We start from the raw sequence: 14394 nt of genomic DNA on the forward strand, positions 1-14394 counted from the left end.
ATATAGGAATTATTAACAATAAGGACAAAAAAAGAGCTGATTATGGTTAAATGTATATAACCCTCAAAATGATCTTGGGAATGGGTGTTGAAGATGATATTATATATTATAGGCTATACTTTATCAAATGTTAACGTTTGGTGATTTAATACGTTTGTAGCCCCTTATGCAAGAAAACTGCAATCATAAGTTTAGAGGAAGACTTATTAGTATTAAGATATAAGGTCTGTAATGTACCTACTCCTCAGACTTTCTCTATGACCGATATGGGTCTAGTGTTGCAACAAAGCCATGAGGACAGGGAGCATGGTGTGACAGCCTCTCTGCTTCGTGATTGGTTAAACTTAAGAGGGGCTATTGCACTAGAAGTCCCTACAGTCAGCTGTTTGACCAATAAACTTGAAGCTTTGGCGTGAGATCCCGCCCCATTGGTATGTTAAACCAATCCGTGTAGAGCAGGGGAGTGGCCGACCGACCACCTAGCTACGCTCACCTATCGCAGTGAAGAGGTGATCAGGAGTCAGTGTTTGAGGTTGGGTTAATCACCACAGAGTAGTTTGACCACATGAGTACCCCTGCGGTCCAGTGGAGGTTCAATTAAAAAAGTGTAGCAGACTGTCTGGAAACCATGGATCCGCTGCTGTACTTAGCTGGCCTGGTCATCATGTTCCTGCTGTGGATCAAAGTTAAAGGTCTAGATTACGTAATCGTTCACCAGAGGTGGATTTTTGTGTGTTTGTTCCTGCTACCCCTCTCCGTTATTTTCGATGTGTATTATTATGTGCGGGCATGGCTCATTTTCAAGATGTGCTCTGCCCCCAAACTGCACGACCAGCGCGTGCGAGACATCCAGCGACAGGTGAGCCACCACCATTTGACAACGTGCACAGGTGTGTGTGTGTGTGTGTGTGTGTGTGTGTGTGTGCGTGTGTGTGTGGGTGATTGATGCTTATTCTCATTTGGTGTGCTTAAGATAATCATAGGGTAATGTGTAATCAGCCATACAAAGGCTATGGTACAGAATAAATGGGAGACAACAATATTCCAATGAGCTGCACAATCAGTCTTATACATCCTGACTGTTATTATGTAGAGTTATCACTGTAATTATTTGAAGTTTAATGTATCATTGGCATGGTCAAAAGCCTGTATGGTACCTATATGAGGAGTTACCTACATTACATGTGTTTTGCAAGGAATTATGGGTAGAGGAAAAACTCACAGTGGCTACTTGCGTTTCAAATAAGAGAGTGATGTTTTTTTTTTCAATTATGTAAAATATATGGAGTCAAAGCAACTTTGTAAGAGGTACATTGTGACAGAAGAATTCAAACATTGGTGCTGTTGCTTTATCACTTATCAATCACACGTTAATCAATTATTACTTGTTTTATGCACTTATTTACCTGCTTTTTATGCAACTGGAGGAGGTTTTATACACTGTATGCACACAGTTACATTTTGTCACGTAATTATCAAAAACACACATTTTCTTTATTCACCACTAATATAGAACCCCATAGTTGTCTCAGTAACAATATATTACAAAAAATTAGATGTGTGGTCCACACATCATAGAACTCATGGATTACAGCTGCAACATTGTTAATTGTAATAACCTTTTCTTCTCTGTATCATGTGTTCTGACACATTTCAGGTACGTGAGTGGAGGAAGGATGGCAGTAAGACCTACATGTGTACCGGTCGACCCGGCTGGCTCACTGTGTCTCTCAGAGTGGGGAAATACAAGAAAACCCACAAGAACATCATGATCAATATGATGGACATTCTGGAGGTGGACACAAAGAGGCAGGTAGGAGGATTCAACAGACACAAGTTACGTTCCCAGATGTTTTGCACATTTTATTGTGACTCAGTTGTGTTTCCATTTTCTTAACCATTCAGCCCCAATCAGCTTTACTCACAGATCTTTTCACAAACAGATATATTAATCAGAAATTTCAAACAGCAGGGGAAAAAAACACAGGTGTAACTGGTGACTCAGTTCAATTAGGTGTCCCAGTAAGCCATTTCAGCACCATGGTCCTGGACTGTTAAACCTAACACCACCATTGTTAATGTTTACACCTATGCTGGTGAAATACATCTATTCAAATAAAATGAGCCTTTCACAGGCTATACATTTAAATGATTCAGTGTTTATTTTTAGACATGCTTGCGTCATGGCTCTCAGGGTGGCAATGTCGGTTGGTTGGTCTATTGGTCAACCACTTTGGTCCAGACCAAGCGGGAACCTCCGGGTCTGAAAAGGGAAGCTAATGCAGATGTGCCTTAAACCTGCAGTGTGTGTAAAGGCCAGCAGGGGGTGCCTCCACTTGTTGCAAAAAGAAGTCTGATTGCATGGGATGCAATGACAAAATGACCCTACTTCTCACTTTATTTATTACCTCAGGAAACACTTTCCTAATGATTTTATGATCTCATCGCTAGTTTCAAGTCTCCAATACAGCATGATGTTCATTTTGTAAATTGTGGTCCCATTTAGAGTAAAATAGACCTGCCAATCAGGATAGAGACTAATCTATGTGTACATTTAACAAGAAATGAACTTGTCTAAGAACATTGACCATTTCACAATGTGTTTTCGGTTCATTAAAGTTAATTGTAACATTTTGGTCGCCTAAAATGTCTTGTTCAGCGTTGAGTACTAAAAGACACTCTAAGTCCGCTGTTCATTTTTTCCATTAATTTAATTTTGTTTTAAGCCTGTTTTACACTAGCCAAAATTAGCTCCACCCACTGGTCCATTTATGCTCACGTCTGGTTACAACAAACCAAGATGGCGGTGGCCAAAATGCCAAACTTGAGACTTAAAATGGAAATCCACAAACCAATCGGTCACGTCACAGAGGCTACATCCATTTCTTTATACAGTCTATGATCCAGACTGAAATATCCTACTTACTTTGGTGATCCCTTGACTTTTCATGTAACAGGTCAAAGTTTTACTTTTTTCTCCTCAAATTGTACTTTGTGTTTAGTAGTAATTAGCAAATGTTAGCATGCTAACTTGCTAAACTATGATGGTGAACATAGTAAACATTATACTGGGGTAATTCCTATGTTCTCCAGATTTATGTGGGAACATGACAGGTTAGGGGTTTAGAACCCTGGGAACAGGAGTTGGAAGATCAAAACAAGCCAATAACCAGCAGATTTTCAAATCTGGTTTGTTTGAAGGGACACTTGCATTAATTTAGCCATTTACTAGTTTTTTTCAATAAATAAATTTGTCTAATCTGTGTGTGATCAACTGACTGCCTGTGTTTCTGGGCACAACGGACATTTAAAAATTTTGCCATGTTCTAAGATGATACAGATAAACATTGGATTAATACATTTTCACTTTAACTCATTTGCATCTGGTTCGATTTTGTATTCAGTGTGATGGCGAATCTTTACGCATAGTAATCTTTTTTTAATCTTTGTTTTTTAGGTTTTGAGAGTTGAGCCGCTGGCCAACATGGGTCAAGTGACCGCTCTCCTCAACTCTATTGGCTGGACACTGCCAGTGCTGCCCGAGCTTGATGACCTCACTGTGGGTATGTTGTCCATATTACTGTGGATTATTTTCTGGGGAATCTTCATATAATGGAGTCATGTGTGGCTCTCTTGTTCCTAGAAATGGAACACTGTACTGGTGATTTCCACAACATCACTGTAGTGATGTAGATCCTGCATTTCCTCCATAAGTCACTGTATCCTGTTTAGAGCCTCAGCGACTTCTCTAATTGTGTTAGAAGATTGATGTTGTAGCTCAAAAGATGAAACTGGGAGGAAATGGCTGCAGTGTTGGAAGCACCCCTGGATCGGGTTTCATAATGGATTTCCTGATGTCATAAACTGCACATCAACAATCTAATGTTTTCCCATCTGGCTGTGGTACATTCATTTATCCTGATGTCCACAGAGGCACATACATACTCACTCCCAGCAGGCAAACGCATGTTTTCTGCTTGTGTGTTTGCTGTTGGTCTCACCTGGGAAGATATTGAATTACTAAGAATAAATATTTTACTCTCTCTCCTCTGTCAGGTGGTTTGGTGATGGGAACAGGCATCGAGTCATCCTCTCATATTTACGGCCTGTTTCAGCACATCTGTGTCGCATTTGAACTGGTTCTTGCTGATGGCAGCTTAGTACGCTGCACGGAGGTGAGTGTGTGTGATCCACAGTGTCTCACAAGTAGTGAGTCTACAACTTGTATAACAGTGTAAATTTGCTTTCCCCTCAAAATAACACATCACACAGCCATTAATGTCTAAACCGCTGACAACTACTTTACATTGTAGCAAAGTGTCATTGCTTTAGTGTTGTCACATGAAAAGATATAATCAAACATTTAAATAAACGTGAGAGGTGTACTCATTGTTGTGAGATACTATATGTCTGAGTCCAGGGGCCTGTATCAGGAAGTGAGATTAGTGTGTTACCTTTGGGCTTGACCATCAACAGGTTGGCTTACATTTAATCAGGGATCACTATGGTAACATCACCATCACCACAGACATCTGCACTGTAGCCTACCTCTCTGCCTTGGCAGCAGAAACTGTCTTGCATCACTTTTAACTGTTTTTATTCGTAATTGTCGGTTTATTGATCCAAAAAAGAAAAAAAATTAATTTTCCATATTGCTCTAGACGCCTAAAAATCGTATTTAAAGCCTTATTTTCAATATGTGGATATTATTCCTACTGTACTCTCCTATCTTGTAGTATAGGTGTGTGATTACACTGTTTTTATTTCACCTCACTGAGTATCTATCTATGACATAGTATCTAGTATCTATTTTTTTTTTCAGCTACAGTAACCTTTTTTCTCCCAGGGGTATCACCATTTCATCTCAAATTGTTATTATAGTACTCCACTCATGGATCTGCTGCTGCTGCTGCTTGTAATTAAGAACTCCTGCTCTGTCATGTGAACGTGCTCGTAGTGGGATTAGAAAATAACTGTGGTGGGAAGGAGGAATTAACCTTATGTCTGACTTTTTTTAAACAACCCTTAATAATATGTATACAGTTTTGAAAAAAAATGCAACACCCCTTAATTTCATCACTCAAACCTGATTTCAAATGGACACTGAGTATTTTCTGTATCATAGGAGGAAAACTCGGACCTGTTCCATGCCGTCCCGTGGTCATGTGGAACTCTGGGGTTCCTGGTTGCAGCTGAGATTAAAATAGTCCCCACTAAACCCTGGGTGAAGCTGCACTATGAGCCGGTAAGAGGACTGGAGAACATCTGTAAACGCTTCACTGAAGCATCGGAGAACAAGCAGAACACATTTGTTGAGGGCATCCAGTACACTCTGGACACCGCTGTCATCATGACGGGAACCATGACTGACCACGCAGAGCCTGATAAGGTAAGGTGTTTGTGAGCCTGTGTTAGACTGGTTTTCACGTGTTTGATCACATTTAAACTCCCGTTTTCCTCTTTTACACCAGATTAATAGAATCGGCCTGCACTTTAAACCCTGGTTCTTCAAACATGTGGAGGGCTACCTGAAAGGCGACTGCAGTGGAGTTGAATACATCCCTCTGAGACAGTACTATCATAGACACACACGCAGCATCTTCTGGGAGCTTCAGGTAATCGCAAACCACTCACACATGCAGAGATTACATTAAGGGACTGCATATATCTGCCAGATTTTAGCTTGTCATCGCCGTATCAGCTCCTTGCTCACTTCTTTTTATTACACTCTAAAGCTCTCACACACACACATTTTGGACTCACATCTACACACACACCATTAGCCATTAGTGAGAAGGGCTTGGCATCCTTTGTTTTCTATAACAGTAAATGGTGTGATTAATTATTCATAGTATTGGTTTGACAGATATCTACAGAAGGTAGCTCTGGGCTTTTGGGTGGTCGGTTTTTGAAAGGGTTTTGTTTTGTAGACAGTGCAGAGGGAAGTCAGACAGAAAAAGGGCAGAACCCAATTTGTGATAGTCATCATTAATGTGTTGGCACAGTGATGTTAGGGAGAGCCCTTTGGTGCTAGTTGTTGGGTTGTGGCTGCCCTCTGGTGAAATATAAGAGGAGTGCAACCACATTGGATCTGTGTCATCAATTCTATCGTCATCTGAAAATTCAACATCATATTATAAAAATCCACTGCAAATCAACAACAATATGCTTATAATCCATGTAATTGTAATTTTAGATTTTAAGGGACTGTATGAAAAGTATTTAGGTGCAGAGGGGGGCTAAATCTCCCATTTAATTTCATATAAAGCAAGGTCCTCCTCAGCATTAATGAAATCTTTGGAACCTCCTCATCATTCTGACTGTTTGATCTCTTTTTAAAAATAATATCTCAAAGGAAAGCTGAAATAAAATCCATTTAATTGATTTAAATTTTCTTTTCTTTTTAAAGTCAACCTAATGATTTGAAAATATTAACATTGCTCACTCCTAGATTTAAAGTGTAGTGGTGACAAAGCAGAGGTTGAGGTGAGTTACACAAAGAAAAATGTTCATCAGAAACTAATATCCAGAATCAGAAACAGGTTTATTTCAAAGTAGTATTTTACATGTACAAGGAGTTTGCTATGGTGATTAGGTGCTAGACATAGACAATTCTAATAATAATAATAATAATGCTGGCATTTAAATACCTATGTCATTATAGCTAGAAGCCCCCACATTATCCGTTTTCTTTTTGAATTTTATTTGTAAATTTTTAGCACCACTTGAAAATTTTAAGGAGAGAAATTAAACCACAGACATTCCGATAGAGTTATAGTATAATTAAAATATTTTAATTATATGATTTAAATTTGGTTGCGACCTGTCCAGGGTGTACCCCGCCTTTCGCCCAAAGTCAGCTGGGATTGGCTCCAGCCCCCCTGTACGCAGGATAAGCGGTTGACGATGGATGGATGGTATTTGTAAAGGCTCCGTACTTGTATAGCGCCTTTCTAGTCTTTTCGACCACTCAAAGCACTTTTACACTACATCCGCATTTACCATTCACACACTGAGCCTAAGTGCTCAAACAGAAACTAACATTCACACACACTGAACCCGGGGTTCAGTATCTTGCCCAAGGACACTTTGACATGCAGCTTGGGGGAGCTGGGATTGAACTGCCGACCTTCCAATTAACAGCCAAACTGCTCTATCTCCTGAGCCACGGCCGCCCAAATTTAAATTCTAAGTTTACAATTATTTATTATATTATTATTTATTATTTATAATTATTTATTTTCACAGTTCAGTATTGAGTTGTTAATAGAATTTAAACTACAATGTAACTTCTCTACATAAATGTAATGCTGTCTCAGCTAACAGGTCTCCAAAGAGGCCAACATGACATCTTCAAAAGTACTGTTTGATGTCCAAATCACAAAAGTATTTTATTTTTATCAAATATAAATTTTATAAAACAGAGAAAACAGCAAATCCTCACATTTGAAAAGCTGCAATCAGCAAATGTTTGGCTTTTTTGCTTAATTAAATGTTCCGCTAATTGATCAATTGTTTTAGTAGTTACGGCACAATGCATCATCTTTTAACATGTTTGTGTGCGTCTCTGTGCATATTTGTGTTTATCTCCAGGATATTATTCCCTTTGGCAACAACCCAGTGTTCCGCTGGCTTTTTGGATGGATGGTCCCTCCTAAGATCTCACTGCTGAAGCTCACCCAGGGAGAGACCATCAGACGGCTTTACGAGCAGCACCACGTGGTCCAGGACATGCTGATACCTATGAAGCATCTGCAGGCTGCCATCACACACTTCCACCAGGACATCGACGTAAGACTCTGATGTGAAAGAAGCCACTAAAATACTCGCTGTTTAGTGTACGTCCCCCTGCTTGAACTCCTGCATGTCTTGTGTTATTTCAGGTTTACCCTCTGTGGCTGTGTCCATTCCTTTTGCGACCAGGCAGAGGGATGGTCCACCCCAAAGGTCAAGAGGAGGAGCTGTATGTGGATATTGGGGCCTATGGAGAGCCCAAAGTCAAACACTTTGAAGCTAAAGCATCAACGCGTCAGCTGGAGAAGTTTGTCAGAGATGTGCATGGGTAAGTATCGAATAAGACACAGCATTTAGCAACTGCAACTAAGGTGTCTCTGCGATTATATTGATGTTATCATACCCACAAGTAGTGCTGAAACAAATAATGACATTTACATTTCCACTGCTTTGCGCATTTCAATGTACCAATACAGTGACACATCTACTGTATATATGTAATCTGCAGGTTCCAGATGCTGTATGCAGACGTGTACATGGATCGAGAGGAGTTCTGGGAGATGTTTGATGGTCAGCTGTATCACAGACTGAGAGAGGAACTAGGCTGTAAGGAGGCCTTCCCGGAGGTTTACGACAAAATCTGTAAATCTGCCCGACACTGACCACAGCCCTGTCACAGATACACCGAGGCGCTGTCTGCAACTCACATTCGGTGACAGCTTCAGGTTTTGGGACATTTCTGGAAAAACTAAAAAACTGTTTTACACGAAGCTCTCCAACCAGATCAATGGGAAGCAAGAGCACAAATATTGTAATGCTTTTAATTGATTAATGTATTCTGTTGTTCCTTTTTCTGTACACAATTAGCTTATTTCAACATTCATGTGCTGCTTGACTGAAACCACAGATGTGTAATTTGTACTTGTTGAGAGCACATTGCACCAAATGTTTTCTTTTTTCCTTTTTTTAAATGTGTATATTGGGCAACTTGTTCCTGTTTAACAACCTTATCAAGTCTTCATCAAAGACCGTGTGCATATTTGTACATCTTTTTAACAAGTCAGCCTTACCTACAGTTTCCCAGGTGCCAAACACTTTGAAAATATGACTTCCCAATTAACATCATTTGCATATTTTTTAAAAACTTTTGTGACAAATCTATGGCTACTTATAAGCTACTATTTTGATATAAAAAATCTGTCCGATCACCAGTACTAAGGATTGAAGGAATTCATTAAAAACTCTTTTCTGCAATAAATATCATTCTTATGTTTTTTTAAAAATTGATTCTAAAGTTGTTTAAGAAATACCATCAGGTCACAGCCATCAAACACACATGGTCAAAGCTAATTTATTTTACTTTTTATTATTGTAACAGCGCATTGCAAGCCTAATCTTTTTGTTTCTTTTTTTTTGTCCTTGCCTATCCTTAAACTTATTTCTTTTGTGTTTGCATATCATCAAAGCAAATCAGATCGACTCTGATAACCTGACTTTGTTTCTTTTGTTTGACACAGACAGACACAGACACCACTCCCTGCTCCCTGGGCTTGCCTTAAGAGTCCTTCTTCGCATACGTGCTGTTTACAGCATTCAGACATCTTTCCACCAAATTGCCCTGTGTTTACTACAGACTGGAGGTTTTACCTGGAAGCGTCGGGGGAACCAGTGGTGTTTGTTTTTAGGAGCTGTCAGGAATTTCTTCCCAGGGCACTTTCTCATCCTGACGCTTGCGGTTCCGCCTTCTTCTTTCTCTTCGGTGTGACTTACAACGTTAACGTGAGCTAGCAGCATAGCTACCATCAGCAGCTAACGTTACTGTCAGAGACGAAGACCTCTGTAAGAAGCTGCCCGGAGTTATTGACAACACAGGTAGGCTGTACTCTGTGTTAAGTAACGTTATTAAGTATTAACTCGGTGTTGTCTCTAAAGATTATAGTGATGACTGTTGCCGACTTGACAAAAGAGTCAACAGCGAGTACAGTAATAGTTTTCTAAGTGAAGCTAACTTAGGCTAAGTACCTCAGTTAACTTTAGCCCATGCTAGCCGCTAGTCAGTGTAGTTTTACCCTCTGATACACGGTGGTATTACAGCTAAGTTAACGTTAGTGTTAGCTAATACTAAAAGCTGGCGTTATTTCACGAAATAGTTTTTGCAAAGGTGACTTTGAAGACGTGTTGCAGCCCCGTCTGTTCTTAGCTGCTTGTCGGTACTTGTTGTAGTGACTTAATTCAGCACTGCTGTTTGTTTTATTGCTCGCATACCTTGAGTTTTCTATGATTATTAGTGGGACGTGAGCACCTGCCGTTTTCTTTAAGCCCTGATAGAAGTCATAGAAAAACCGGGTAAGGTCAAAACAGCACTAGTTTCCTTGACAACAACGCGGAAGTTTCTAGAGCCTATAGCTGAAGGTGCACTGCGCAGATTTTAGCATTGACAGAAATACAGCACTAACCTGTTGGTTGTCTTATTTATTTGGGAAGCCAGATAAGCGGCCCCTGAGGTGTGTTGTCGTTATCTAAAGGTGTGGATGAGTACAAGTTTAAGGCGGCATATCAGCAGTCCTACAACTTTGGCGTGCAGTCAGTGACTAGAGCTAAACGTTGCCCACAACCACTTTTACCCAGTTTGTTTACAATATGCTGCATGTTGTCACGTCCTTATTATGACCACATTTATTACGTTTCCAGAGGCTCTGGAGTGGAGCATCCGGGCCCACCAGTTAAGCAAAAGAAAGTATTACCGTTTTTTCCCGACGGAACAGTTTTGGAGACTACAGTGAAGTCCAGACTGGCAAGGAGAGAAGCTGAGGGGGAAGCATGGCCACTGACCAGGAGCCCACGTTCACAGTCAAGCTGCTGCAGCTGCTGCTGCTCTCCACCTACTGGGGAATGCAGATCTGGGTCACTTTCATTTCAAGTTGGTAACACACACACACACACACACACACACACACACACACGTACACAGAAAAGTTGGAAACACTGGGGGAAGACAAGAGGAAGAGTGGGAGAGGCTGGTTAAACATTTAGGATCAATAATGACACAAGTGTTCTTTCATTGTGGACCTGAATGTGGCCTAAGTGATTAGATCAGTGTGTTTTCAGTGCATCTTGGGACACATTCACACCTGTGTTTAGATCTGTTCAGTGTGTGTGTCAACAGGACCTCAGTGAAGCACCTTTTGTGTCATCTCTAACCAGCCTTTTCATGGTCACCGATCTGCCCCCATCCAGACCCTGACATGCTTTTGTTGTGGCTCAGTCACTAAAGTTACACAGTAATGAAAGGTGTGTCTATGGGTTGCTTGTAGAGTTATGCAGTTCATATTGACCCTCAGAACATTGCAACATCTGAGCTTTCTGCCAGAATACAACCGTAATGTGTTTCTGTCATGTTGTTATTGTGGTATACCATTGTATTTATGCAAACACAGGTTTTTAGGAGTCTACTTAAACCTGTAGAGCTTGTACCAAGCTTCTGGATTGGTGTGTCTGAAATTAAGGTGTGTGTGTGTGGATATACTAAAATTAGAATTCTTTACATCTTAATTTGATTAATCTTACTCCAACTATGACAAAGTTCAGGTAGAGGTCATCAGAAAATGGCTTTTCTAAACCTTGTTATTTTCAGGAAGTTTTTATTCATGTAAAAGCAGTCACTGTCTGACCACGATGAAGTAACAGCCAGGAGGCACCCCCGCAGTGCTAACGAGTTGTCCTGTTTTCTGCACAGGCTTTGTGATGGACAACCACCTGAACAGACACACGTATGGGTTTATCCAGAGTCGTCTTGTCCCTTTCTACCTCCACTTGGGTTCAGCTTGTGCCTTCTTTAACCTCACCATCTATGCTGTGTATCACCCCAGTGACATGCTGGATGACAGAGAAGCCTTTCAGGTGTTGTTTTTATTCCACATCATCACTTTGCCAAAAAAACAAAACTTTTTACAATATTTCTTTAATCTCTGCCTCCACTTTCCCCACCAGATCTTCATCTTCTTTGTGTCTGTGACAGTTGCGGCTGTCAACGCCCAGTGGTTCGGCCAAATGACATCAGAGATCATGGCAGACATGCACCTTATTGAGCAGGCGTGCGGTTTGGGTCAGGATATCGGCCTGTCGTCGAATCGCGAAGCTTATGCCAAGCTGTGTGAGACGGATGTCAAATATAGACACCTCAGCAGTCGCCTGTGGCGGTACAGACTGCTGTCCTCCCTCAGCAACCTCTGCTGCATAGGCTGCAACTTCTACAGTCTCTGTTACATGGCTGAGAACCTCGTCACACTGTAACTGACACACAGCAGCAGGACTGTTAAATTGTTAAACTGTTAACCCCCCCCCCGTCACTCCCTTACAAAATCTTTTTTTTTTGTATTAAAGCATTAAGTTATATATTTAATACGAAAAGTCTTTATCTCTCTCTTTCTCTGTTTGATTAGTTATTAGTTAAAAAGTCTGGAAAGCCTTGTTGTTCTTGTGCCTTGGGGAATAATGAAAGGATACAGCCACCATGCTCAGATTGAGGCTGCATTTCTCTCCTAAAAGGTGTAGGGAGACAAATCACTTTGTACAATGAGTAATGCCTCACCTTTCACCTAGTGTGGCTGAGGCTGGTGGTGGCCTTGAGATTTCCCTTTACCGATACCATTACAATATGGGACCCTTCAGGAACCTAAAACATAAGGGATGTTTTTAAAAGCTTTGTACTTGCAGTATCGGAGACGCCATAGTAGAAAATAGCCCAATGCACTGCATCTTTTTTAATATGTAAGTAACAGAAAGGCACATTTATTAAAGGGACTGCTCCTATGCTGCTCAGTCCTGCTCTTCCTGTTTGGGTGGAGTTACGTGCTCACAGTGCACTGGCACAGGTTTGTCTGGCTTACCATGTAGTAACTAAAGAGCACCTGTGGAGCTGTGCTTCACATTTCAAAGTACAAGGTTGCACTATCTTGTCCTGGCCACTTTTACTATATGGTATACAATCAGTACTGATTTTAGACCATCTAAAAAACACTTGCACCAGTGGTTTATTTGGTATATTGGAATAAGAATTTATTGGTAAACATTTACAGTGTATTGATCTGTAAATGATACAGATGTTTTTGTTTGTTTTTGATGCAGATTTGTTGTTATGCAGTAGGTTGATCTTGTGTTATGAATCTGTCCCCCAACAGGTAGACCCTTGCTATCATCATTGTGTCCTCGAGGAAGACACTGTTGCTGTTGCATTGACGAGCATGAACCTATGTTGGGGACAGGGATCAGAATGGTCAATAGAAGGTTTGATTGCATGGCATGTTTTTTGGGGGGATGGTATTAAGTATTGTTTAGACTTGCTGAGATGATGTGGGTCTATTTCGACTCAATATCTGTGAAGATAGTTTGGAACCCTCCAGAAATTTTGTTTCTGAACTTCCTGTGCGTCCCAGCACACTAACTTTTGTTTTACCAAGCAAGTGTGCTTTAGGAAAAAAACAGTAACCTTAGGGGCCTTTATAGCAGTGTCTAATCTGAGACCTGAATGAGATCTCTGCACTAAACCCTTTCACTATTCATCCCGGAATGACCACCTCACATGAAATGTGTCAGTCAGACATTGTGGCTGTTGGGAAATAATGCAGCAATGATAGGAATGGGAGCCAAATTATTTTGTATTGTACTCGCACTGGAGTTATGTGCAGTGCAGTTCTCAGGTGTCAGTTTTTTTCTGTCATAGTTTGAACATCCTTGCATCGTTTAGTGTCACATATCAATCAGAGAGGATTTGCGGTCAATTATACATTATGGTGTCTTTTTTTTGCACATATTGAAATTGTTAAACCTCTCCACGCTATGACGGTCCTTGTTGTAACAGCTTAGGTGAAACTCGTCTCTCTTCTGTTCTTCTACTTTCTGTTGTCCTGTGATATACATGTTCAGTACACCAAAGTAACATCTGTAACCACAGCAGAGACAGCTGAGTACAGATTGTGACAAACTCTATTCTTGTTTTTCTTGTATTTGTCCAGACTGGACCGATGAAGGTGCTTATGTGCTAGTTACTGGCAAAGACAATGCAATATTACTTGGTAGTTGTTTTAAAATATCCTCATAACATATCCTCTTTTCTTTTTGTCATATCGCCTGTTGGCTCAGCCAGTTTAAATTAATAACATTAAAATGCAAGTCATCTGGCAGTTTCATGCATAAACATATAAGTTGTATTTGGATGTGGCATTTTAGAACACATTTTTACATTAATTACTGAATATTTATACCACGTTCTTAATATGTTTGAGATTATGGGTTGTAATTGTTGGTGTGGCTTGTGAAATACTGAATGCAAGACCAGTGAGGTCCGAGGTCATGAGCTGTTTATGGTAGTGGGTTTGTATCAAAGATGTTATATGTATGGTATGTTTTTTTTTTTTTATTAAAGATTATGAAATTTTGACATTCTGTTTGAAGTCTCTCAAGGTGTTTTACATATCTTTTTGTTAAAGTGAAGGATTTGAAGCCCTTTACACCAAACTGAATGTGTGTATGTAGAGACTCTGGCTCACTTCATGTGTGATTTATAAGTTATGTTTTTGGTGACTCCTAGTGGGGCTAATCTTTTCTCAGAGCCTGAGTTGTAGCCTGGGCCTCCTGTGGATGGGAAGGTCCAATGTGATG

At 40.4% G+C, this 14394-nt stretch overlaps 2 protein-coding genes across 4 annotated transcripts; both read left to right on the forward strand.

Annotated features, from left to right (window-relative positions):
• The first annotated feature begins 525 nt into the window (after window positions 1-525).
• dhcr24 (24-dehydrocholesterol reductase) lies at window positions 526-8992 on the forward strand. Its single transcript, XM_038716448.1, has 9 exons — window positions 526-859; window positions 1658-1813; window positions 3458-3563; window positions 4057-4175; window positions 5126-5389; window positions 5472-5615; window positions 7594-7791; window positions 7884-8062; window positions 8243-8992. Exons 1-9 carry the CDS (start codon window positions 629-631, stop codon window positions 8394-8396), a joined length of 1551 nt encoding a protein of 516 aa, XP_038572376.1. The 5' UTR covers window positions 526-628; the 3' UTR covers window positions 8397-8992.
• A 132-nt stretch (window positions 8993-9124) lies between these two features.
• Window positions 9125-14173, forward strand: si:ch211-121a2.4 (transmembrane protein 205). 3 transcript variants are annotated; one of them, XM_038716453.1, is made up of 5 exons: window positions 9139-9606; window positions 10426-10654; window positions 10939-11025; window positions 11471-11634; window positions 11725-14173. In XM_038716453.1, exons 3-5 carry the CDS (start codon window positions 11019-11021, stop codon window positions 12025-12027), a joined length of 474 nt encoding a protein of 157 aa, XP_038572381.1. In that variant the 5' UTR covers window positions 9139-9606; window positions 10426-10654; window positions 10939-11018; the 3' UTR covers window positions 12028-14173. The 3 variants fall into 3 exon arrangements, with proteins under 3 accessions (XP_038572380.1, XP_038572381.1, XP_038572382.1); XM_038716454.1 differs by having other exon boundaries at window positions 10972-11025; XM_038716452.1 differs by lacking the exon at window positions 10939-11025 and having other exon boundaries at window positions 9125-9606.
• Window positions 14174-14394: the final 221 nt, after the last annotated feature.

Source organism: Micropterus salmoides, unplaced genomic scaffold, assembly GCF_014851395.1.
Source record: "Micropterus salmoides isolate LMB-PRFRI ecotype aquatic unplaced genomic scaffold, ASM1485139v1 Ms_hic_scaffold_13, whole genome shotgun sequence".
Taxonomy (NCBI): Eukaryota; Metazoa; Chordata; class Actinopteri; order Centrarchiformes; family Centrarchidae; genus Micropterus; species Micropterus salmoides.

Coding starts and splice junctions, on each gene's coding strand:
- si:ch211-121a2.4 (XM_038716452.1), top strand. CDS start 10,555: ATGGCCACTGACCAGGAGCCCACGTTCACAGTCAAGCTGCTGCAGCTG. Junction 10,655..11,470: donor CTGGGTCACTTTCATTTCAA/GTTGGTAACACA, acceptor TTTTCTGCACAG/GCTTTGTGATGGACAACCAC. Junction 11,635..11,724: donor ATGACAGAGAAGCCTTTCAG/GTGTTGTTTTTA, acceptor TTTCCCCACCAG/ATCTTCATCTTCTTTGTGTC.
- dhcr24 (XM_038716448.1), top strand. CDS start 629: ATGGATCCGCTGCTGTACTTAGCTGGCCTGGTCATCATGTTCCTGCTG. Junction 1,814..3,457: donor AGGTGGACACAAAGAGGCAG/GTAGGAGGATTC, acceptor TTTGTTTTTTAG/GTTTTGAGAGTTGAGCCGCT. Junction 7,792..7,883: donor ACTTCCACCAGGACATCGAC/GTAAGACTCTGA, acceptor GTGTTATTTCAG/GTTTACCCTCTGTGGCTGTG.